Source organism: Triplophysa dalaica, chromosome 6 (genome assembly GCF_015846415.1).
Source record: "Triplophysa dalaica isolate WHDGS20190420 chromosome 6, ASM1584641v1, whole genome shotgun sequence".
NCBI classification, from domain to species: domain Eukaryota; kingdom Metazoa; phylum Chordata; class Actinopteri; order Cypriniformes; family Nemacheilidae; genus Triplophysa; species Triplophysa dalaica.
Window position 1 is genome coordinate 26,261,370 of NC_079547.1, and position 25,974 is coordinate 26,287,343.

The following is a 25,974-nucleotide window of genomic DNA, read 5'->3' on the forward strand; positions in this document are numbered from 1 at the left end:
TAGTAAATTACATTTGTGTTAGAAGTACAGATGGAAGTGATATCTCGTGATATGGTTTTGTTTTCTTGAGATACAGGTGACATATTTATGACAGGCGATTTTTAAGATTTTTTACCGGAAGTAACCATAAGCAGCAAAGTTGATGTAATTATGTTTTGGATGTCGCATTTTATAAAACAACAAACACATTCTAATGGATTAAACGGTTGTCATGGGAGTTATATTGTTTTAAATTGGAACTATAAGAGTTTGAATTGTTGTTTTCCAGCAGAATCAATCTTTCTTTTAGTTTTTTGACTGATTTTGAACAGTTAAATCTCCGTACTGTAGGAGGCGCTAACGCGTCAAACCTACCGGATGTGACGTCAACACGCGGCGGATCTTCAGGCTGACAACAAACAGAAGTTTATCGTGTAATATATTTCTCTCTCCCAGCGGTTTATTTCATCAGGTAACTGATTTCTAATTGTGTGTAATTCAAGTCAATGTTATTTAACTTAAGGTGTCTGTACGTCACGTAATAAAGTGAAGTTACACAGCGACACTGACGCGATGTGTTTTGCTTGGACATTTGCACAAAATGTCATTAAATACCACAGTAATATTAAATACCATAGTAATATTAAATACCACAGTAATATTAAATACCATAGTAATATTAAATAACACAGTAATATTAAATACCACAGTAATATTAAATACCATAGTAATATCCTTCAATCTGTGAATTATTGGCATGTATGTGGTTTATGTCGTGCTTTAGTCATGCATCATGAATGTTTATTAGTTGTTTTCACAAGGGTCATTTTGATTTGAAGTTACTATGGTAGCACTACAGTACTGAAGTGTTATTGAATAACGTGTTGTTGTTGTGTTGAGCAGACAGAATCATGTCTGGAGATCTGGATCTGTCTCCACCGGAAGTTCCTGAGCCCACACTCCTCGAGAGTCTTCTGCGTTACGGTCTCTTCTTAGGGGCCATTTTTCAACTCATCTGTATTTTAGCCATAATAATACCCACATCCAAGAGCCACGAGCAGGTGTGAACCCCTCACTCTTATGTTTACTGTAAGATCTTACAAGAGTCTGTTTATTCATTCTTTCATCTTGTCATGCAAACTATATGAAGACTTTGATTCCAAAATGAGATTCCAGTTCATATCAATTCACCTGCGGTTGGTTTGTTTTGATTTGAGCCATAATAACTGAGAGAAAATCAAGCGATCTAACCCGCCTATCTCTTTTTCTACTCTTTCTATTAAACAACCTAAGCTCTGTATAGTCTGGTAGGCTTTCTGAGACCGGTGTTATTAGATTTATGCTTTTGTTGTCCTTATGTTGTTCCAATTGCTTCCATTGTTAAACCCATTATAAGTGGCTTTGGATAAAAGCGTCTGCTGAATGACTAAATGTAAATGTTCAATAAAAACATGAAAACATAGTTAAAACATAAAAAATCTCATTTTGGAACCAAACTCTCTACCTGAGCTGCTAACGTTTCTCAGATCCTTTGTGAAAATCATACTTAAGCACATCATGATCTAAATCAACCTCTTGACGTCTATTATGGGATTTTGTTTAACATTTCTGTGAATGCTGGATGCTTTTTCTTTACTATGCAGTCAAATATATAGATATATATATATGTATATATATACGAATGAATGAATGGTTGTGTATACTGTGTTAGGTTATATGAGACCAGTCCTCTTTTTTTTGATTGCACTTATAATTTTGTTGTACTTATGCTGTCCCAATGCTTCTGTTGCCTACCGCTTTGTATAAAAGCGTCTGCTAAATGACTAAATGTAAATGTAAATATATATTTCAGGATGGACTTTAGTGTGTGTGCGTGTTAGTCTACTAAACATGTTGTCTTTGTAATATAAAAAAGTTAAGGCTTTCCATCAAACCATGATGAAATGTGTCCAAGTATTGGAGTGTTGTGCTGCAGATATTCTATCTGTATAAAGGTGATGATGGCGATGACATTTGAATATTATTGTGATTGATTGTATTTGTAGGTAGAGACTCCAGCGCCGGTTGATACACGAGGTTTTGAGCAGAACAAGAAGCCAAAGGCACCCCTTCAACAAATCCGACAGAAACTGAAAAAAGAGAGCAAGAAGAAGCGCTAGAAACAGAGTGAATGAATGTGTGGATGAGATTAAAGGTTCAGTGTTCATGGATTTGATTTGATGCTGTATGTGCTTTCTTCACTGAGCTCTACCAACACTGTGAGTTCAGATTCAGGCTGAATTTTTCTTTTGCCTTCTCAACTGAACAGTGTTTTTATATCTATCTTTGTTAATAACATTTTGTGGTTGGTTTATTGTTATTTTAAGTACATAAATAAACAGAAAACTGAATCTGCTCTCCTTGTTGTTTTTTTCAACAATAATTCATTTTAGTGTAATGAATAGCATTCATGGACAACATATTAACAAATCCGGGGCAACAATTTTAAAAGTAATAAAAGAAAAATACAAATTCCAAAGATTTTCACATTACCTTTTGCAGGAAATCTAATGCTTGTGTGAAAAATATAGCGACAGAAGATCCATCTGTTAGCATGTTAGCAAAAATGTCATTTTCAAGTTAAGATTAAACAATAGGTAATTTTGGAATATAAAATGGTCTCATTTTTCAAGAAGTTCATAATAATTTTATTATGGAATACATTAAACCTGAACTAGGCCTAAAGAAACATTCCTCTGATATATTTTGAGATGTCACTGCAAACAGTTTACAGTTAAGAAACTTTATAACATCAGTCTGGTATTAGACTTGAATCATCTCAGAGAAACTGCTCCATGATGTCAATTGTTTGTTTTCTATTTGCTACATAAAACAGTTGCTACATAAAACACTTTACATTCAAATATATGTCATGCTTATCATGTAGTTTCACTTTAACATGGAATTCTTAAGTTAGAATAAACAAAGAACTTTTTATACAAATAAAATGACATTCAGAGGCATAACAATGACAATACACTTAAATCCAATTCAAACACAACACACACTGTTCCATTATTTTATTTGTAACATTTTATTTGAAATGCACATAGATAAATATAACTTCAATCTTTGATAGAAAATAAGCTAAATATATATATAAACATTTATAATTAAATCAAGTGATAATAAATCTAAAGTTTTTTTCATAGTAAAATAATGATCTTTCTCTTTACAAATAATCGATATGAAAACAGCAGTTAAACAGAGAACAAAGCAAAGTTATATTCTGAGGGATCATGCGCTTCATCCTGGGCTTCAGAAATCATTTTTATGAATGAGGTCCTTTCTTATAACAGCATTCACTGTGGGGGAGGAAGAAGAAAACAAAGATTATACATAACATTACTGTTGCTCATCAAATTCCAGTTCCATTGCAGTTATATTGAAAACCATCAAGTGTTTTAATATCATTTTTGCCTCTGACACTGGTATAGTGAGTGTGATTTATGGCCAAAAGAGAAATCACAACATAATCTTTGACCTTTAAAACACTACAATTACAGATCAAATTGACTTTATGATCAAATATAAAAAAAGCTAAACTATAGATATTTTGTATCTTTCACAAATATCTAGACCTCTTTAAATGAAGATATGTTGACTTGGAAAACAATGAGGTAAGGAACAACTTCGTTGAACTATTGTTGATCGTATCTTGATTGAAGGATTTTTTGATTTTGTGTTGCAGAACTATTGAATGTTTAAAGAATATTTCAGGAATGAAAGTGAAGTGAATGGAGTGATTTGTGCACTAGCGGGCAGCAGAGAGTTGTCATCAGTTTCCTGTTGTTCTGCTGACACCAGATCAGTGGGCTATAAATGGAAACTTTTCAGTCTAAATTTAGAAGCACAGGATGCTTTTATACCGCTGTATCATGGCTAAAATAGAAACTCAACACCTACATGAACCACCGCAAATACAAACAAGAGTGTTGTGCGATATTCAAATCAGCTATACAAAACCACAGCAAACAAATGATCCACACAACACAATGAGTTTGTCTTTGTGAGTCACTGAATACTGTGTTATCAGATCAATAGTCCGGCCTGTTTTTCTGTGTTAAGAGCTCAGTCAGTGACCCATATAAAGCAGTGGCATACATTAACACAACTCGTCTACATTCACTGCTTCATGATTCCTGCACGCACACACACATACCTCCAAATAAAGCCATCAATCAATCAATCAATCAATCAATCAATCATGACAAACATACCACAGTTGTGTGAGCAGCTTCAGCTCTTTTCAACAAACTTCCTAATTCTACCATCAGTTTCTATACTAGAATTGATGTCCTCAACTTAAAATGGACACATGTATGTAGTTGTAAATGAACAAGTTAACATACAAGTCCAAATGTTTAACTTAAAACAATTTAAAAAAGTAATATTATTTCATCATTTCTGAGTCTAAAACTAAAACTAAATGTCACAGATTTATTTTTGAGTTTAAGCACTACAAACATTAAACAGCTCTCTCTCTATCTCTCTCTCTCTCTCTCTATCTCTCTATCTCTATACAGCCACGGAAAGAAATTAAGAGACCATTTCAGATATTTGTACTATTATAGGTATGTGGTTAGATTTAATGATGATCTACTACTACTGGCAGTATTTTACCACATTTCAAATAAGAATCTTGTTTCTATTTGTATTTATTTGCAGAAAATAAAAACTGTAGAAACCGGAAACATTTTTAGACCTCAAGTACTGCAGATAAAACAAGTGGTCAATCTTTCGCATTCACAGTCTTTTGATTTGATTGAAATTCAGCAGAAATTTGGAATTTTCTCTCAATTGTTTCTGCGGCTGTATACACTACGTTTAAAGTTCAGGGGAATTGCAAATCTTCAATGTCTGAAATTAGACTTGTGCACAAAAATATAATTGTGCATACATATTTTGATCATTACAAATGTCAAGTTTGAATGATTTATGACTCAACATTGAAGCTCATTGTCAGTGTGAAGTCTGTCTGAAAAGCGTCTCAGACAGAAATATCCTTATCCTTAAGACACTAGAAAAGAACCTTTTCATTACATTTGTTTTATTTTATAGTATTAATGAATCTGCTTTAATTCTAAATTGAAGAAACTGACTAAAGTGACTAAAGCGAGAGTAAATGACCCTAAACCTTTGATTGATATGCACACTGCATGACACTAAAGTTAAGACGTGCACAAACCATCATCCAGGAAGGCCTGGTCCAGGTTCTCTTGTTTTATGTTGAGTCTCACCGGGCTGTTGGTTCTCTGATGTTGAATGCTCAGGTATGTGTGTTGATGACTATGGACCGGTGGAGATCTCCCTGCGCTCGGGGACGCCCGTGAGCCGTACGCCCTCTGATGACCCACCCCTGAGCAGAGCTCTGACACGTCCAGGGTGGGAAACATGGAGGTGGCCGCTTGGATGCCGTCACTTACTGTGGTGTTCTGGTAGACGTTGGGTCCGAACTGAGACAGTGAGGTTGTGCCACGTGTGACTGACATACATGCAGAGTGACCCGGGGAGCCCCCCTGCAGCGCGTGCTCCAGCTGGTAGTGTGCGGGCGGGGGTTGATAGTGGGCAGTGGGGTACATGCTGGAGTGAGAGCGCCCGCTGGGCAACATACAGCTGTCGGCCAAACGGCATGAGGGAGGAGACAACCCCATAACCGGACGCACGACACAGCCCAACTGGGCGTAGTGGTAATTCTCCACAGGCTCCGCCTTAATCTGTGGCACTGAACAGGAAGAGAGGTCATTGAAAAAGGGGCGAACAGCACAGACATGATGTTATTTGTTCACATTGAAGATCTCACCTGACAGTGGCGTGTAGGTGAAGTGTTGGGCTGGGCTGCAACTCTTCTTGCTGTTCAGCACGTGGAAGTTGACTTTAACCGGGTGATAGATGTTGGGCTCACGATACGGAGGGATTTCCAAACACAGCACATTCTGTGAAGAAGAACTATTTAATCCTCGTCATGATGTAATATTTTTATTCTGCTCTCCAAACATGTCATAATACTCACAGCTGTGCTTTTATCTCTGTAAACCTTTGCCTCGGCCTCCCATGTCTGTAAGTCACCTAAGATGATAAAACCATCTTTATACTGCAGAATAACCACTCATTTACACATGAGACAGAGCATGTCACATCTTGGTGCTATGTGGTTGCTATGGTGTTCTGTGTGGTTGCTAAGGCCATATGTTTCGAAGGAAGTTTGTAGTTTGTGCGGTTTCTCAGCGTTAAGGAAACCCTTCTTGCAGAAATGTTCAAAGAGCATTATATGAACGTTATATAAACATTCTAAAGAGGTGGAATAAAATCATTATTCTTTAATTCAGAAAATTACCATTAAATAGAAATAGACCTTAAGACCGCAGCTAATTTCAGGTTTGTGTTCGACTAGTGTCTAACAATAGAAATATATATATATATTATTTAATTAATGTTAAAATAAATTCATATTATTATTTTATTGTATAATAATTGTAAAATAAACAGTTTGTTGAATTTTGTTGTATGTTCATTTTATTAAATAAACAATTTGTTGAATGGTTCCTGTAGTTCGGTCGCATTTAAAGAAAGGGTATTGGAGAGACGAGTTTAGACAAGTAACACTTCTTCTCGGTTTCTTTTGATTGTTATCAGGTTTTTTATGAGAATTCTGTCATCATTTCACTTTCATGACATCATTTCACATCTTCTTTTGTGTTTCACTGAAGAAAGACTCACATACAGATTTACAAACACATGAGAGAGAATGAATGATGACTGAGTTTGATTTGGGTGAACTATATTTCACTGTAAACAATATAGCTGTTCAACTTAAAGAGTAAGTTACCTGAACGAGACGAGAAATTCATGAAGTTAACCAAGTTGAATTAACTTATTAACTATTTTAAGTTGGAACCAACAAAAAACATCATTTTTTACAGTTGGAACTTTAGAATATGTAATATTTAGGGTCAGAGGTCGTATGTGTGTAATGTGATGAACATGTAGAAGTTTCTTGACTGTGAGTCCCAGCGTCCCGTTGTGTTAGTGTTGTAGAGCGTACAGCAGAGCAAAGAGAGATGATATCTGTGCAGAACATAAACCACATCCTCTCACAACCACATCTCACCGCTCACCTCAATGGAAAGAGGAGATGAAGACTGCGTCACACGCTCATCTCTACACCATCTCAATGCTTTATGTCTTGATCACTCCTCTGCATTGATGACATTCACCTCTGGGATATTTAACACATCCCTAAACGTGTTTTTTATCTTCCTCGTTCTCTTTCATATTGTTTAACTGCAGTTTATCCCTCACAAGAACTCTGTAAAGGTTGTTCTTCTGAGCGCTGCCGTATAAATCAAGTTTAACTGTGACTTGAAGGAAAGCTGTGTTGTTAATGTGACGTAGAGTGTGTAGGTGTGATCGCCCAGGTTTGACGGGTCTGTGGCGTATGTGCAGGCTGTTTTGCAAGCCTTATCTCTCTTTTTTCACCCTTGTGCTGTTGCAAAGCAGACTGCAGATGAACATGCGACCCGTGACATCACAACAGCTCCAGTGTGGACCTCCAGTTTCAGGATATGCAAAGCACATCAAACAAATCCTATGCTAATGTTCTCTACAGATAAAAGATAACGTCCAAAGAAGTCAAATATAAAAAAATTGTATGGAGCCCTTGACACGCTACAGAACCGAGGTTACGTTTCTAGATTCATATTGTGTCACTTTTGTTGTGATGGTTGAAATCAGAAAACATCAGCTGGGATTCTACATGTGATGGCTGGTGTTAAATCTCCTCACCGTGGGTTTTCTCATAGAAGACGACTCTGGTCTCAGATGTGAAGTTCTGGCCTCTGAGGACCATCTGAAGTCCACCCAGAACAGAACAGTGATCTGAATCCTGATGATCTACTGTGGGCTTTTCAACAGCCGACCTTTGAGCTGAAACACAACACACAACCATCAAAACATTTACATTTATGACTTGTGTGAAGGCATGTTTTAGGCCACCAGCTGAAGCTATGAAACAACACAAAGGGAAGTGTGGGACAGCTTTGAAAGGTGTCATGAATTAAGACCTAAATTTAGCGCAAGCTTTTGTTATATAAGAGGGAATAGTATTCACCTGAACATCATGTAAGTGTCAGAACTGAAAACACCTTGTTACTGAGATGACATCTGTTATTGACACCAGGCCCAGCGAACGCCAGGTTGTGGAATGCATCTATCTATGACCACATTGATAGGTTGAACACCACCTCCACAGAAAAACATCAACGACGACTTCTCTAGCCCCGCCCACTTGCACCGAACCAGATAGAGCAAGCAAGCAATAAACATGCCGCTAAAGATGGCAAAATATTGTAGACTCAGCGTCTGGTTGTGGAAGAACACAGCCGCTGCATAACCTTCCTTACATTAGTAATGCGTGGTTGAAGTTCTTTAACTCTTTCCCAGCGTTTTTTAACATTTTCATCAAACTTTAATGGCTCACAGTACATTTTCTGTAAAGACAAACTATATGTCCAATGAAAGAACAAAGTCTCAGCTTTCAAACAAAAGAAACCGTATTATTCTATCTTCATTTGTTCTTTTTTTTATTACTCCTTAGATGTGGGTAGGTTTCTTCAAAAATGCATCACTTTGATGAAACAGCTGAGATAATTAACGTTTTTTGTCACAGACTCGGCCCAGATTACAATCATTAAAAACCGCTAAAACATATACGTTCTAGGTTCTGGGATTCTGTACTTTTTCCCAAAAATGTTTAACAGCGCCAACTGCTGTATAACAGTACAAACACCGATTGCTGTAATAACTCGTCTTTGGCGGGGTTTTTTTAAATGACGAGATAACTTGTGAATGGCGTTGAAAGGGTTAAAGAGTACATAACATGAGATAATGAAAATGTCATGTCATGAAGTGTGTAATGTTGGCGTGTGTGAAAGTAAGCAGTCTGCCAAGTTGTAAATCTGAAGGTGAATGAATAAGAAAGTTATTGACTTGTAAAAAAGGGAGTCGGCTCTGAATCACTCAATCGAGTCGTCTCTAGTCCAAGTCACGAACCGTCGTGGATTCACATCACAACATATAGCCCCGCCTATGTTTTGCTAGGACTGCCCACCAAAACTTCACTCTCCTCATCCAAACATTGTAGCTCATGAACCTCATTTGCCGTAGACCAATCACATCAGACCAGACCATCTGACCAATCACATCAGACTAGACTAGCAGAAAGGAGGGGATTAGACCGATGAATCGCCAAATGATTAACAGCGTATTATTATGAAATAAACTTGTTGTTGGACACATAAAAAATCTCTACTTATGTTCTCTTTAAAGACTTTCCAGCTCACGTGTGTAAAACATGGAGCGTTTGTTTGCTTCATTTCACAGAGGATTCCTTCGTGAACAAGGCACAGGTCAACGCTGGATTTGCGGAGAGACTAAATGAAAAAGCAGTGTGTGAGACAATTTTATGTGAGTAAACCGTTTTGTACTATGAGTCACTATTGCTTTGTTAGAGATCTCTTGATGTGCCCTGATAATGTGTAACCTAACCCTACGTGTCTAACCAAATTCACAGAAGGATCCAGACGTTTACTACACAAACAGTTATCCAATCATAGCAGTGGGCGTTTACTTCCTAGTCTTCAATAGCCCATTATAATAATATATATATATATAATATAATATATTCTGATTCTGAAGCGTTTGTTGAGCCGGCCTCAAAATCTAAGTAGAAAATAGCCTGTTACTTATTGATTTTGATGTTTTTGAATATAAAAACCATGCTATCATCATAAGTAGACCTCACATAACAGTAAAAAATAATAAACAAGGACAGTTCATGACACCTTTAAGATTGTGAAAACAAGATGTTTTAGAGGTTGAAATGCTTACAGCACTCGATGGTGTGAGAGGCCACTTGGAGAGAGAGCCATTGACCCGTCGCCTGAGGAACATGAACGCGGAACACCAGTTTGACTCGAGTGTTCTTCCGCCCGACATCTGTTTCTCCTTTCCTAAACTCGATGTCAGCATTTCTCAACTTCAGGATACCAGCGCAATCGATTCTGAACACACAATGCACAAGAAAGATCATAAAACAACCACAAAAAAAGTAAATTCAAACACACCACACAGATGTTATTCCACTCCATGCAAGTGTCGAATTCAAATGAAGATCAGACTGAGATCTGAGCTCTTACGTGGCACGCATGTTCTCTTTGGGTTCCAGAGGAACTTCTAGAACTTTGGTTCCATTCAGCATGCGTTCTTGACTGCTGGTGGTCACAGTTTTGCCGGTGATCCGGTGAACCTGATAGAAGGCGTGAGGTCGGAGATTCCTGTCGTCAGCTGTACCGATGAAGATCTGAAGAGCAAGCGGCTCTCTACCGCTGTATCCTCGTAACTGAGACAAACGTCAAACAAACAAAACAGATTGATTCTCCTCAAATTGATCAGAAGAAATAAAAGAGAATCAAATAAGAGTCTGGAGGTGTAAATAAATGTAGATTCTAGAGGTCAAATGATCTGGATTTGATGAGAATGAGTTGATATTGAGATCTTCAATCATATCGACATTTAATTACAGACGAGACAAATCTGAGTTCAGTTTGCCACACTGTTGACGTCTCTTCTCAAACTCTAATGACACACACATGAGACTTTCCTTCTCTTCTAGCCTACAGCACCGGGCTTGAACTCTGTTTGGTTAAAGGGGTGATACGACACGGCTGAAAGGAATATTATGCTTCAGGCATTTTTGCTTTTAGAATGCATCTTTCGTTCACACACTTTAATTTCGGCTATTTTACACGTCTAATACATGCATGAGCAACTGATAACACACCAAACACACAGAAAAACACGCCATATGAGCCCTTTAACACAGGAAGCTTTATTTTTAAAAGCAAATCAACTGCCGAGTCTTCAGGTTAATGAGATAAACTTCAGATCATCCGATACAAGAACACAGATCCTTGTTTTCCTAACGGTGAACACACATGTCAATGTCATCAGCACAATCACTCTGTTATCTCTCGTTTCTTTCAGATCCACCTCCTCACGACGAACGCTTCACCTACACGCTTCATCAAAGTTTTTTTTGACATGTCGTTCTTCGGAATTCTCCCATTCGCTCAGCACACAAACCCAAAGAAAACAAGTCCCACTCACTTTCGATTTCCTTTAAATAACAGACAAGTGTCCTCAGTTTACCTGAACCACAGGATGACCGCTGGAAGAGGCTTTGACAGCCCCTCGACTGCCCTCAGTCTCATAATGAGCTCGATGATGCTGTCTGGGCTGAACCTCCACCCTCAGCTCGTACTGCTCCACCCGTCCGGGGAGAGACCAATCTAGAGCCGGCAGTGCGGACGCTGGCATACTGCAGAAGGAAATAACACTCAGAATCACTCAAGACACAGACATTCTGGGATTAAATATGAGATTCTGATGTTAAGCATCTCTTCATGTTTGGTGTATCCATGCGTTCTGACGTACCTACAAACCCCCGCCAGCGTCGGACTGGACCAGTTGGCAGACGGGATAAAATAGCAAGACTCCGCCGTGAACTGCGTTTTGACCTCAGGAACGGATGAGAACAGACTTTCCGTGTAGACAGAACACTCTTGACTCGATCGGACCATCTTGGTAGGGATTGGTTTCATCAGGTTGCCGCCGAGATGGTTTAAAGAATCTTCCAGGTTGGCGAGATGACCGCAAAACTCTGGCGGCTCATCTGGTCCGCAGCAGGGACTGGGAGACCTCTGCGTCTGGTATTGGTGATAGGTGCGTTTGCCCTGCGGAGAGGACGAGCGGGAGCGCGGGGAGGATGAGCGGCGGTCCAGAAAGGTGTCTTCGGTGATGCTGGTGCGAGGGGACGTGTTTGGAGAGCCGGAAGCCTGGATGGCCTGGAGCGCTTCGGTCACGGCGGCCATACCCGCCCCTCCGCTTCCGTTGGGCGACACGCAGGGGGAGCAGCCGTCCGAATGCCAGCTAGTGGAAGAGGTGCTGCTGGCCGGGCTAAGGCACTGGCTCTCCCTGTAGGGCATGTCGTACCCGGGCACGGTGAGCATGGGCCGGTGGATGTTCACGGGGCTGGTGTGCATGTGATCACGGTGGTGGTGCAGGTCAGAGCAGGTGATCTCGATTCTAGGCCTGTTGCCCTGGTGGGCCGCGGGATGGGCGGCGTGACCGAATGAATGTCTGAGGTCCTCCTGCTCGTAGGTGAGGAGGTCATTGGACGGCAGACGGTGAGAGAGCTGGGACAAGGAGTCATCGCTGTACAGAGACGGATCATGGTGAACACATGGGGATGCTGGATTGGTGCTGTGGTCGCTGGGGGCGATAAACTCATCGGCTGAAAACACATGAATGACAATCAGTTTCACTTTACTCCATTGCACAACATGATGCTGAGTGATATAATACCATCAGTTTCTTGCTCTGATGATATGTAAGGTTTCCTGTTGTACACAGAGCTTGAAGAGAAACCTCAACAGAATGGAAAAAGCTGCAGTGAAAGTTTCCACTATGTCTTATGGTTTCTCGGAATGTGTGAACACAATATTCTCAAAAGCAAAATGCTACCGTGGTAATACCACAGTATTCTTTAAAGCACTTTCAAGAACCATGTGTACCATAATATATGGTAATTAAGTAAGGGGTCATATACAGGCAGCCTGTTGATATGGCAGAAATAATCCCAGACAGTGTGATCAGGTGAAGCGGAGGGTCTTGTGTCACACTGTAGGGGTTTATTTGGCGATAACAGCTGGCTGCTTGTACATTATCACGCTTATTACACGGCCACTTGCCACATGAGAATTTTTTTTCATTAAATGTGAATTAGAAATATTTGATTAGCTCTTTTAAACAGAATGCAGACCTTCCGCAAGGAAAAGCCATTTAGTTTCGGTTTTAAGGTAAGAAACGACGTTCAAACGTCACGAACAGGCGATTTGGTTTAATCGTTTTGAAAATACAATGTTGTGTATGCCATTAAAATGTATATTTTTATTTGTCAAAAAAACTGTCAAAAGGATTTGCTACAACCGGGTTACCGCGTGTTATTAGTTTTGAGCGGTTGTTATCTGAGAATAACGAACCTGCAAATGTCGCGACGGGCCAATCAGAATCGAGCATTCCAACGAGCCGCGTGATAAACACCACTAACCGTGTTTGACGATCGGAAACAATCATTTTATAAGCAAAGACAGACTGCCCATTACCATCTGAATTACATGTGCATAATAACCACATACAAATGAATTCGTTTCGTATGACATGCGTGTTAAATGTTTATAAAACGCAGTTTTTTTATTTTTGGAGCGCACTGACCTTGATCATCTGGAGGTAAATCAGGTTGATTGTACAGGAAGAGTAAAGGAAAGTCCAGCTCGTCTTGACCGTCGATGTTGTCGTATAGATTATTCATTGGGTGAGTTTTCAAGTCAACTTTGCCAAAGAGAAGTTAAAACAAATCGAGTTTGTGTGAAGTCTGAGAGTGCGTCAGGCGCGCGCGCGTTCGGCTCAGGGTTTGAGTGCGTGCGTGCGTGCGTTCGCTGCGCGAGAGATGCTGAGAGCCGCAGACGCTTCCTGCTTTAAAAGAAACTCCCTCACAAACCTCTGACACCGACCGAAACCAACAACATTTATACGATTATTCAGTCAGAACTTTAAGAAAATGACATGTGTTTTATATAAGTTTAACATCTGGTGATTAAATGCATCACAGAATCAACAGATACAACATTTGAAAACCTTTCATGACCTCAAACAACCTCCAACAACCCCGGCAATGATCCTCATCACCTATACATTCGAATTGAATATGAATTGATTTGTCCATATCTAAGTGCTCTTGTTTTCATTTAGGTGAACTGCGTTCATTTGATATTAATTGTTTACACTAGAATTAAGACTGCAACTAGAATGAATTGTTTGTAAAAAATAACACAGTTTGATCACAGTAGGCTACACGTCCATCCTTATGTCGAATCAGTGTTTATTATCAACACAACAGCGCCACCTGCTGGACTGATCACTGACATAGAAAGGACTTGACTAGACAAAGACAGTGACGTCATACTTCACCTAAAAACAAGTATAGGCCCTAATTACTACTTAGGGTGAATCGACAAATTTGGTCTAGAAGGCTTAACTCACTGTGTCTCTCCACTTAACGTCTCTCTACACAAGTTTTACAAAAAAAAGCAAAGCATAATGATTAAACAAAACAAATCTATAAAATGAGAAAATCTGACATTTGTGTACTCAACACATTAGACTTTATGTGAACATTTTCAAGTCGATTTAATTACATCCTCTTTCTTCATAGAAATAAGTGTCACGTTTGTTTCTCACTGCTTTTCGGATTTATTACAACTGTTGCTAAGTATGACTACTATTTATTACTGCTATGATCACAATTACTTCTGCGTCATTGTGCATTTAAAGACTTACCCCTGTTTCGACTCAATTTTTATTGCTTACCACAGATTAACCATTATATTTGTAGTAGACTAATGCAAGTGAGATCCAATCTGCCAGAAAAAAAACTATGTTTCATTTTCATAAGGGGTGCGTAAAAAGACGTTATATAGCGATTCATACTATAATGTAGTTTAATTTCCCACCGTGACTGTCAATGTACACAAGCTGAAAATCATCTAAACCAATGTGAAGTGACGCCTATACGAGTGTGAGCGCATCCCGGTGAGAAGAAGTGAAGGCGCGCGCGCGGACACCACCGGCATCTCCAGCATCCTGACCGTGAAGTCGGAGCTCGCGCTGGCTCCTGTTGCCACAGCAACCACTGAGGAGAAATCTGTGCGGCTTCTGGTGCTGTAGACTAACCGCAATGAGGGGGATGTAGCGGTTGTGTTCGGACAGATGGGACCTCGAGATCGACTGTGACTCAACACAGCGACATTCACAAAGACATTAGAAGAGAAAATGTGGCGGTGATGGACGCGTTTCTATCGGAGGGAAGAGGCTGGATGTGTCCGTTTTCGGGCGGCTGTTGAGAACCGACGGTGAGTGTCATTGGATTGAACTGCGGATTACAGTATAAACAGCCCTTAGTCTGTTTATTAAATCTCATCTTTTTACCTTTAGAATCTCAATGAATCATTTCCACGCATGTCAACACGATGCCGCAAAACGCGAGTGTTTCTCAAGGGGAAAATGTCTTTGAATAATTCATGAAGATGATCCGAGCTGTCGTTTAAATCCTTAAGCGACTTTTAAACTAGAAAAGCGATTGACATTCATCACAAAACACGTGATTCGTTCTATTGAATTACAGACAATCATTTCACGAATCCAGTTTGTCATTCTTCCTTTCCGAGAAAATTCTGTCGAATCTGATCGATATCAAGATAACCTGTTGGATCTAAACCAACGAAGTCGTTTAAAAATACTAAATATTTCTTGCAGTCTATTTAAATCTGCGTTATTGATCAAATGAGATCACTTCGATCTACGGTTTTACACATTGAAAGTAAACAGCTCATGTCACTGTGATCGTCTGTTCCGAACACATGTCAGAATTCTTTTATTTTGGTTTGTTGGTCGTCGTGTGAACACTAGCGAGTAAATGTTTACTGAAGCTTTAACCCACACTGCACAAAAACACAGTTAATGTTCTGTTTAGTAAGATAGTGCATCTGGAGAATGTGTGTAGTTTGAATGATGAGCTCAATGAACACGATGACATTGATATATCACATTGATATGTGATATAACATGGATTATGTGGAGGATGAATTGTTATGACATCAGTGAGAAAAGCGTCTCCAACTGATAAAACAAAGACACAAACACATTCTGGTAATGATCAGATCTTAAAAACCCAGAGACATGAGATCAGACTGATGGTTCCTCAGTAAACTCATCATGTTGATCTTCCAGAACTCAGAGAGGATGAGTGGAAACTAACCCTTTGGTTACCTGTGACTATTTTATACTTTGTATGGATGGAGTAAAATGGTTTAGTGGCGTGTGACCCACACCGAGCCGTCACATCAAATCAGGCACAACTACAAAACCCCAAAAGTACTTTTGTCTCTGCAGGGGGTCTCTGTCAGCAGGTCTCTGTGCCAATCTATTAGTGAGCGGCCTACACAGACAGCATTGAAGGGATCATGCTCCTGGTGCACATGCTGTAATACTAAGACATCTTCTTTCATTCTAAAGCAGCACCGCACGCATCCTTTACTAAAAAGACCATCCCAGAATGCATTGCAACAAGCTCGGTGAAGAAAGATGGCAGATGACATCAGAGAAATGTGAATATTTTGGCCTAAAATAAATCAGTCCAAAGATTGACCAGCGTTCTCCATTCATTCATAGATAGAATTCACATGTGCTGCATAGGACAGTTTTCACTTCAAACGCTTCTCCTGAGCTGTGATTTCTCCTCAGTGATGTCTTATCTTCATCACCTTCTCTTCAGTTATGGTAGATGAAGTGATAGTAATGTTGGGCTGGTTCCTCCGGGTGTTGTGACCGTCTGTCAGTCACGTCAGAAACTCAATTCTCTGATGAAATGAGATGATAGCAGTTGTGTTGACCTGTATTGTGCAGACGACCAGGTTCATTTGGCACAGAAATCAATTATATATTGCCACAGAGATATTAGACTTCTGTTGTTTCTAATGAAACACACCAGACTCATGAGGGGTCATGGAATCAAGATTAAGAGATAACAAGAGTCAACTTGACCTTCAGAAATGCATTTCATCTTTATTTCAGTCTACAAATATGATTGGTTTAATGAACAATAAAAATATAAGAAATCTCTTTTTAGTTCAAGCAAGTGGTTTTCCAGGTGAACTATGAGATGTGTATACTGAAGCTGGTGTTGTTTTCTCTTGTCATGATTGGACGAGGCAGGTGAGCTGGTTTATTTGTGTAACCCACAGCACCAGGACACAGATGGTGTTGTCCGGTGAACGCCCCTCGCATCTTTACTTCCACACACACACACACACACACACACAACATGAGAAACAGGATGCTTTAAACTGAACTGTTTCTAGTTTTTCTCATGTTTGTATGAACATGTTAACATCTTATATTAAGGCGTAATGTAGATGAAGCTCTCAGTATTCACATTGTGATGTTACATTTGACATTTAAGAACTTTTGGATTGAGGATTTGTCCTTCTCAGTGGTGCTTCTCATTTGAACATAATGATCCTGAAAGATCAGATATGACATTCTAAACATAAGATTATGCTTTCCTGTTAAGAGTATTTTATAAACAGAAGCATTACCTCATTCCTAACGTGTGGAGATGAATATTTAGTGTTTTTTTATTTTAATCTGAACGAGTACCTTCATCAAGTATGAAGCAGTTCACATATTCAGCTGCACATGCATGGATGACGGGGCTGAATGTAGACGTGCCCTTAGCATGTATTGACCTGCTTCTGCGATTTTAATGAGAAATTAATTCTGAACGGCCGTGGCCTTCTTTTAACCTTCTGTCTTTATCTGGCATGTCAGATTTGACCTGTGACTGTCTGCTGCCGAGAAACCTTTGAAGACAAGAGGCCATACAATGTCAAAGTCAAACAATTCAGTGCAACATGTGTGTGATGATGGTGTGTGTGTGTGTGATGTTTTTGTGCGTGTGTGATGATGGTGTGTGATGATTTTTGAGTGTGATGATGATGTGTGTGTGTGTGCGCGTGTGACAGTCCTTATCACAGTCATCAAGGTTGGGGGGATGCTGTATCCTCCAGCTCCACATGCATGCTATTTATAGACTGGCTTCAAATTCGAGCAACCTGCCGTTGAGACATGGAAAGAGAGAGAGAGAGAGAGAGAGAGAGAGAGAGTGAGAGAGAGAGACAGAGAGAGAGTGAGAGAGAGAGAGAGAGACAGAGAGAGAGAGAGAGAGAGAGAGAGAGAAAGTGAGAGAGAGAGAGAGAGAGAGAGAGAGACAGAGACAGAGAGAGAGAGAGACAGAGAGAGACAGAGAGAGAGAGAGAGAGAGAGAGAGAGAGAGAGAGAGAGAGACAGAGAGAGAGAGAGAGAGAGAGAGAGAGAGAGACAGAGACAGAGACAGAGACAGAGACAGAGAGAGACAGAGACAGAGAGAGAGAGAGAGAGAGAGAGAGAGAGAGAGAGAGAGACAGAGAGAGACAGAGAGAGAGAGAGAGAGAGAGAGAGAGAGAGAGAGAGACAGAGACAGAGACAGAGACAGAGACAGAGACAGAGACAGAGAGAGACAGAGACAGAGACAGAGAGAGAGAGAGAGAGAGAGAGAGAGAGAGAGAGAGAGAGAGAGACAGAGAGAGAGAGAGAGAGAGAGAGAGAGAGAGCCATCCCCATTGTCAGATCACAGTAAAATCACTGTCTACCTCAATAGATCCAAACCTAACGCAGAGGCATCAAAACAAACTCACCTCCATACCCTAAAACAAACATACAGATGGAAACAGAATTGTGAAGATACATACAAAAGCATAACTCGTGAACCAAAAATTCAAAACCTACTGAATAAATTCCTCGATACCCCATTTCCACACAATAATGGTGTAAATTTAGCAGTAGACAGGATTAGCCAAATTTTTACAATATCTGCAACCCTATCTGACCTAAAACCCACTAACACAAAACCAAACAAAAAGCCTGTAAATGAGAAATGGTTTGATAAGGAGTGTAAAAACCTTAGAAAAGAAGTAAGAATTCTATCAAATCAGAAACACAGAGATGCTGACAATGTAAACACTCGCCAACTCTACCATGAAAAAGTTAAACAATATAAGGAAACACTAAGGAAGAAAAAGAAACAAGATACACAAAACCAGATAAAAGCAATTGAACAATCTCTAGAAACAAATCGCTTCTGGGAACATTGGAACACACTTAACAAACCCCACCATGAAGATCTTCCCATTCAGAACGGAGACGTATGGATAAAGCACTTCTCAAACCTCTTTAGTAAAATAACCAAGAACCATGAACAAACAAACCTACACAACAAACTATGCACTCTGGAGTCAACAATTAAAGATTACCAAAACCCTTTAGACTATCCAATTACACTCGCTGAACTAGAACAAAATATACCAAAACTTAAATCCCAAAAAGCAAGTGGTATCGACGGTATCCTAAACGAGATGATTAAACACGCAGACCAAAAACTTACACTCGCCATCCTCAAACTGTTTAATATCATCTTTAGTATAGGTATATTTCCCACAATCTGGAACCAAGGTCTCATAACTCCAATCCATAAAAGTGGAGACAAATTCGACCCTAATAATTACCGCTGAATATGTGTAAACAGTAATCTAGTTAAACTCCTCTGTAACATTCTTAACAGCAGACTTCTCCAATATCTAAACAACCAAAACATCCTGAGAAAATGCCAAATTGGTTTCCAACCCAAATACCGCACATCCGATCATATATACACTCTTCGTACCTTAATTGACAAAGAAACGAACCAAAATAAAAGAAAGCTCTACTCATGCTTTGTTGACTTCAAAAAAGCTTTTGACTCAATCTGGCATGAGGGACTTTTTCTTCAGTTGATTCAATGCGGCATCGGAGGAAAAACCTACGACATCATCAAATCAATGTACACCAATAACACATTTGCAGTTAAAATTGGCAACAAGCACACAGACTTTCTCTCCCAGAGTCGTGGAGTGAGACAGGGCTGTAGTCTAAGTCCTACACTATTTAACATTTACATGAATGAATTAGCTGGAGCTCTAGAACAGTCACCAGCACCCGGCCCGACCTTACAAGACACCGAAGTGAAATGCCTCCTGTTTGCAGACGATCTGGTGCTGCTGTCACCCACAAAAGAGGGTCTACAGCAACATCTGGACACCCTGCACACTTTCTGCCAAACATGGGCCCTATCGGTTAACCTTAAGAAGACTCGAGTCATGATATTCCAAAAAAAGCCCAGTAGCCAAAATCAACATCACCGTTTCAAACTAAACAACGTGCCCCTAGAACACACCAAGAACTACACATATCTCGGTATAAACATTAGTAACACTGGAAACTTAAACAAGGCTGTGAATGACCTGAGAGACAAGGCACGAAGAGCCTTTTACGCAATCAAAAAGAATATCAAAATTGACATCCCAACCGTAATCTGGTTGAAAATAATACAATCAATTATAGAACCAATCGCGCTGTATGGAAGTGAGGTTTGGGGTCCTCTCGCCAACCAAGAGTTCAGCAGATGGGACAAACACCCAATAGAGATTCTGCAAACAGAAATGTGTAAAAACATTCTACGGGTACAGAGAAAAACTCCAAACAACGCCTGCAGAGCAGAATTAGGACTGTATCCTGTAATCATTAAAATACAAAAAAGAGCTTTAAAATTCTACACACACCTTAAGAACAGCGACACAGACACACTCCATCACAAAGCCTTAAGTCATCAAGAGCTGAGCCCAGAGAGAAACCCCTTCATCCAACTGATCTCACAACTAACTCTACAACCCCAAACATGCCCAAGTCAACCCCAAACCCCAGCCAGACTAAACCAAATGATCAAAAGACAAAAAGAGAAATATCTCAAACACTGGACTGAAGCAACAGCTCAGTAAAGTAAAGTGGAATGCTATCTGTCACTAAAGAGAGAATATAAAGTGTCAGAATAGCTCACAAGCGTATCAGACCCTAAACTAAGAAAAGTGTTGAGCATGTACAGACTCAGTGATCACCAGCTCACTGTAGAGACGGGCAGACACAGACACACATGGACACCGAGAGAAGAGCGACTGTGTCCACACTGCACACACAATCAAGTGGAAACAGAGCTGCACTTTCTCCTCTCCTGTCCCAACTACACACACATCAGAGAAACATTCTTCCCCCAGTTTACAAACTTACACAAAGACTTTGAGCAGTTTCAACAAAAGGACAAGATCTCATACATACTGGGAGAAAAGTCAAGAAGCTCAAACCTGCTGCAAGATATGTCAAGTCCTGCCACGACCAAAGAACAACCAGCACAACACAACACAACACTGACAGGACAACACACACAAACTGACACTGTCACCCTCATTGAGAACTTTAATTAAAACTCTTTTTCTGTTTATATTGAGATGTATATATAGATAGATTTTTACTTATAGACTTTTAATTTTATTCTATTTTATTTTTGATCTTAATCTGTATTTCTGCATGTTTATATTTAATCTTGTGCTTTGGCAATGTACATTTTCTTTTATCATGCCAATAAAGCTCCTTTGAATCTTGAGAGAGAGAGAGAGAGAGAGAGATAGATAGAAAGAGAGAGAGAGAGAGAGACAGAAAGAGAGAAATTTCCGTTGTGGGAAATTAAATGAGCACTTGTAATATTAACCTCCACTTGCATCATTTGTTTGTCTGGTGGTGTTGTGTGTTGGGGACGACCGATAGCAGTATTTTTGAAACACAGTTTGCACAGTTTCTAGCACACACACCCTTATGTTGATACTTCAATGTTCCTGATAGATGAGATAAGATGAGAAGGGTTCTTAAGGTGAAGGTTTTTCCTCACAGAGGTAAGCTGAAGACATCAAGCTGCAGGTGAATCTGACACACAGACACACTGAAGGGATTTTAAACTCATCACATTTGTTTTGTACCTTCAGCTGATTGTGTTTCTTCTCTTTTTCAGACCAGAACTTGAGGATCTGCACTGCTGAATTCAGAATAATCTCACAGCATTCAGGACGTTCTCTTCATTCCTGAATCAATTATGGATAAGGACCCAAAAACAGACGCTTTGTCCGGACTCTTGATATCAGAAGAGTTGCCATCCAATCTGCTGTGATGGAATGTATTTGGACCTCTCCACTGTCCACCACCTTCATTTATTTTCTGTCTCTTCACTTCTGCCTTTCATCGAGTCAGTCTGGACAAGGCACCAAAGTTCATTTACGCATCGAGCGTGGACATCACACAGAAACACACATTTAGCATGCACTGACTTTGTAAAAAAACACAAAATAATTTCACGAATATTGAATATTGAACGTCTCAATGTTGCAGAAGTATGTTTGTTAAACTTCTCTTGTAGATGTGTGTGGTCCGATCAGCATTATGTGATGCAAGCTTTTCTTTCTAAATGAATTTACTCAAGTCTGTTTAGCAAAAACCAAGAGGCAGGGAGGACATTCCTCAAGTGGTGTTTCCACAGGCTTCCCCGACCCAAACATCTGCACCAGCTCTCTACGTCTCTCAGGATGAGTCAGAAGTCAGACCCGGAGGCCGAGGGCTCCCAGGCGCCCGTGCTCTACACGCTGGAGGAACTGGAATGCAAGATCTGCTACAACCGCTACGACACGCGCGCCCGCAAACCTAAAGTGTTAAGCTGCCTGCACCGCGTATGCGCAAAGTGTCTGAAGAAGATGGTGGAGCTGGACTCCTCTCCCAGCATCATCAGCTGCCCCTTCTGTCGCCAAGAGACGCTCGTCCCCGACGAGGAGATCTGGCTGCTTCAAGACGACAGCAACATCCTGGCCATTCTTACGTATCAGGACCGGGCGCGTAAGGGCGGCACCACGCCCAGCGGGGAGGTCCTCCTGACGCCCAACAGCCTCAGCGGAGGAGAGCAAGCGCACAGCTCGTCCGACTGCCTCGTCATCACCATCATGGAAGTCCCCGGGGAGTCTCGGTCCTCGGAGTCCATGAGCATGCTGAACATGGTGCGCTTGTATCGGCCGGCCAGTCTGGACTCCTTGCCTTGCCACCTACCCGTGCAGAAGTGCTGGGCGTGGACGTCCCGCTCCATCCCGCGCTTCCTGATGGGTGTCCTCTGTTTGGTGTACTTCAGCTCTCTGCCGCTGGGGATCTACTTGCTGATGATCCAGCAGCTCACGATGGGAGTGATCCTGGTCAGCCTGGTGCCCTCCACTCTGGTCCTCTGTGTATTCTACGGCTTTTGCCAATGTCTGTGCCACGAGATCATGGAGGCCATCGCCACATGACAGCTTCACCCCCAGACAAATGTCAATCAGCAAGAAAGACAATTTCGGATCCAGGTGAACCTCGTCCCTTATTCAGTTTGACCAGAGAACCTGTCAATCACTTGAGCTTCGTTCCCAGTTTGAGCCGGAGGTATTGATCCGCGTCAGATGTCTGTGGTTTTGTATCGTGTCTTAAACAACTATGATATAAATAGCACGTAACAGAGAATGACTTCCCATTGTTCCGTCATAAATCCACAGCGTGCGTTCAGTGCTAGTAGATCCTTTCTTCTCTGTTTTCTGTTGCCGATATCCCTGGAATAATTTCAAGCATTGTCTCAATGTAAACCTTGAAGTTTCTAGTTGCCTTTGTAAGGCGTGTCAATGGCCAAGCTGTAACCTACGTGTACAAAAGTGAATTTGTGTTTATCATTGCTATGAAAATGAACAAATACTTTAAAGAAACCTGTTAATAATGATCAATAAAGATGCGTCCAGATTGAACAGAACCTGTGCCGCCCGTCAGGAATAACACCTGCCAGAACATGACAGGAAAGTTTGAAGAAATGTCAATGTCATGTTTATTTATATAGCACCATTTAACTCAAACGAAGTTGACCAATGTGCTGCACTCTTTAAACAGATTTAAAATGAATATAAAAAATGTAAAACACAATCATCAGAATCATAAAGAGGGAAGTACAGTAGACTCATCCAAACACAATATCAAGAGACATAATAATAGAACTAAAGAGTCAAATATTAAAGTGACTGAAGGCAAGAAGAGAGCTTCAAACTAAGAAACGTTAACAGTCATCTGTGGTGTCATCTTGTTATAGTAAAAAGTGTTGTTTCTGTCAGTCGCTTCCTTATGCTTTTCTGACAGTTTTACTGTAGTTTTACAGCAGGTTTGCCAGTAACTACTGTAGATTTAATTTACAATTTAGATTTAAACGTAAACTTACATTTTCTTTCATAAACCAAGTCTAAATATATTTGTGTCACTTTTCTTGTTATGTACATGTATCATAATTTAAGACATTTGTAATATTTTTACCAGATTTTCTTTTTTTTTAAATGCTTAGGAAGAATGTCTTTTGTTGGCGTGTTGCTTTCCTAATGGCAGTAATGAGACCAGTCTCTTCAAGCTCATTTTGAATCTCAAAAGTCAGTGTTTCAATTTGGATTAAATTAAAGTTTAACTCAAATTAAACTTAGTTCTAGTAGGGAAATATTTATTAGTCAAATCTACAGTAAGTTACTGGCACCTGCTGCAAAACTACATCAATGTTTCACAGTGTACGTTGGTAAGAATGTTATATTGGGTCCACATTGCAATTTTAGCTCAAAATCTTCTTTACCGTTTACAGAAATAATGTCACTCACTATCTTGGATGGGCTGAAGTGAGAAAACATACTTTTTCCCAAAGAACTAGCGCTTTAATGCATCTTACATGTTGTTAAACTGATTGTAAATATAATGACTATGGAATTGTGTCTGTGCCCATTATGGTTTTGCTGTTTTGCTAAGTGAATGAGCTCATATTACCGGTGTTGCTCAGGAGATTTGACCCGTGGGACGACACATGTTGCATCAAGCGACACACAGCTTGCAAACAAGCCCAAGAAACCACCAGAGAGTCAATAAAGGATCCTCATCTGTTCCTCCACAATACCATCCCATCATCCCACGGGGCAATTAACCTCTGCACACAGCATTCACATGATGACACACATACTGTATATACGGCTCACATCTCCTCATGTTAAACACTGAACATCCCGTGTGTTCTGAAGCGACTGGGACATGTTTCATGTTGTAGAGCAGAAGGGATTGTGGGAAAGTGGACAGCAGGTTTGGGCCTAATTTGAAGAGTTCAAAGTCCCTGAAGACCCGCTTCTATACAGCTTTGGAAAACAGAACAGAGGTGAGCATACAAATAAAAGGCGGTTTGTACAAAGTGTTTTAAAGGGATGTGCCGAACACCACTGTCACAAGAGTTTCAGGCAGACGCTTTCATCTGTGACGCTCACTCAACAGTAAGAGCATCTTTCTTCAGTTCTTTAACTAAGCCATCAATATTACTGATTAAGATCGTCAGGTGACACTTATGCCGGCTTCTGATAAAAGTAAACAAAGGTTACGCTGTATTTATTTATATTGACGTGTTTATCTAAATGTTTACAAAAACACGTTTATTAAATTAAAAGAAGCTGTTTACATCAGTTAATGCACAATGATCTAACATAAACAATAAGCCGTATTTGTGTTACTTAACAAACTGTACACACAGATCTACTGCTCACTGTTTGAATATCAGCAGAGTCGTTTATATTAAATACAATCTTTATCTATTTATTTTAAAGTTTTGCTTACTTAATAATATTAATATTACATATAGGAGTTATTGTTTGTTTGATATTTGACCTGTGTTTCTCTCTCCCTTATCTTAAATGTGTGCTTTCAATGTGTTGCTTATAGTCAATATGTTTCATGTACAGATGCTTTGTAAAAATGAAAATAATAAAAAGCGCTGTATAAATAAAGTCGACTTGACAATCCCATTGTACATCTACTACAATAACACCTGCACTATATATATAAAACATTTAGTGCTGCCTTTTATGCTTAACTTGAAGGAAAAGTTATGCATCCTAAAATATGAAATAAATGGCATAAAGGCATATAAATGTGACTTTGTCATATATGTCAACAACTCATTTCATGTTTTAACAAAAATAAGTAAATTGTTTGTTTTGCTTGAAAATGTGTTGCTTTAATGAAGGTTTTGCAGACAGAACCTTAGAATTCTTAACAGAAAGTGATTTTTCAGAATCAGAAGGTTTATCTGCGTTTAACACATTCCATAAACACCCATTTACAAAAACTTAATTTACAAAAACTACATTTAGTGTCTGTGTCTTCTTCATTTATGTTCTTCATTTGTCCCCATATCATTTGCGATATGCAAAAACTTTGAAGCTGAAAACTACTCTGAACGCAGACAGAACCGTTTCA

At 39.9% G+C, this 25,974-nt stretch overlaps 3 protein-coding genes across 4 annotated transcripts; 2 read left to right on the forward strand and 1 right to left on the reverse strand.

Moving 5' to 3' along the window:
- The first annotated feature begins 276 nt into the window (after positions 1-276).
- manbal (mannosidase beta like) lies at positions 277-2,369 on the forward strand. The gene is made up of 3 exons (XM_056750172.1): positions 277-451; positions 883-1,040; positions 2,025-2,369. The coding sequence occupies exons 2-3, from the start codon at positions 891-893 to the stop codon at positions 2,136-2,138; spliced, it is 264 nt and encodes an 87-aa protein (XP_056606150.1). The 5' UTR covers positions 277-451; positions 883-890; the 3' UTR covers positions 2,139-2,369.
- Positions 2,370-3,062: 693 nt separating this feature from the next.
- Positions 3,063-13,561, reverse strand: LOC130424484 (nuclear factor of activated T-cells, cytoplasmic 2). Of its 2 annotated transcripts, none has more exons than XM_056750169.1 (10): positions 13,351-13,561; positions 11,512-12,370; positions 11,227-11,395; positions 10,215-10,417; positions 9,907-10,079; positions 7,804-7,944; positions 6,032-6,087; positions 5,822-5,954; positions 5,259-5,743; positions 3,063-3,323 (listed from the first exon to the last, which is right to left on the reverse strand). In XM_056750169.1, the coding sequence occupies exons 1-10, from the start codon at positions 13,445-13,447 to the stop codon at positions 3,321-3,323; spliced, it is 2,319 nt and encodes a 772-aa protein (XP_056606147.1). In that variant the 5' UTR covers positions 13,448-13,561; the 3' UTR covers positions 3,063-3,320. The 2 variants fall into 2 exon arrangements, with proteins under 2 accessions (XP_056606147.1, XP_056606145.1); XM_056750167.1 differs by having other exon boundaries at positions 5,207-5,743.
- A 1,106-nt stretch (positions 13,562-14,667) lies between these two features.
- On the forward strand, positions 14,668-24,452 carry LOC130425083 (E3 ubiquitin-protein ligase RNF182). The gene is made up of 2 exons (XM_056751140.1): positions 14,668-15,047; positions 21,665-24,452. Exon 2 carries the CDS (start codon positions 22,233-22,235, stop codon positions 22,974-22,976), a length of 744 nt encoding a protein of 247 aa, XP_056607118.1. The 5' UTR covers positions 14,668-15,047; positions 21,665-22,232; the 3' UTR covers positions 22,977-24,452.
- The last annotated feature ends 1,522 nt before the right edge of the window (positions 24,453-25,974 follow it).

What these genes read in the sequence shown, in the direction of transcription:
- LOC130425083 (XM_056751140.1), top strand. Translation starts at nt 22,233, where the DNA reads ATGAGTCAGAAGTCAGACCCGGAGGCCGAGGGCTCCCAGGCGCCCGTG.
- LOC130424484 (XM_056750167.1), bottom strand. Translation starts at nt 13,447, where the DNA reads ATGAATAATCTATACGACAACATCGACGGTCAAGACGAGCTGGACTTT. An exon ending in GCGGTCATCCTGTGGTTCAG is followed by an intron (nt 10,418 to 11,226) that starts GTAAACTGAGGA and finishes CGTTTGTCTCAG; the next exon opens with TTACGAGGATACAGCGGTAG. An exon ending in CTTCTATGAGAAAACCCACG is followed by an intron (nt 6,088 to 7,803) that starts GTGAGGAGATTT and finishes TTATCATCTTAG; the next exon opens with GTGACTTACAGACATGGGAG.
- manbal (XM_056750172.1), top strand. Translation starts at nt 891, where the DNA reads ATGTCTGGAGATCTGGATCTGTCTCCACCGGAAGTTCCTGAGCCCACA. An exon ending in CATCCAAGAGCCACGAGCAG is followed by an intron (nt 1,041 to 2,024) that starts GTGTGAACCCCT and finishes TTGTATTTGTAG; the next exon opens with GTAGAGACTCCAGCGCCGGT.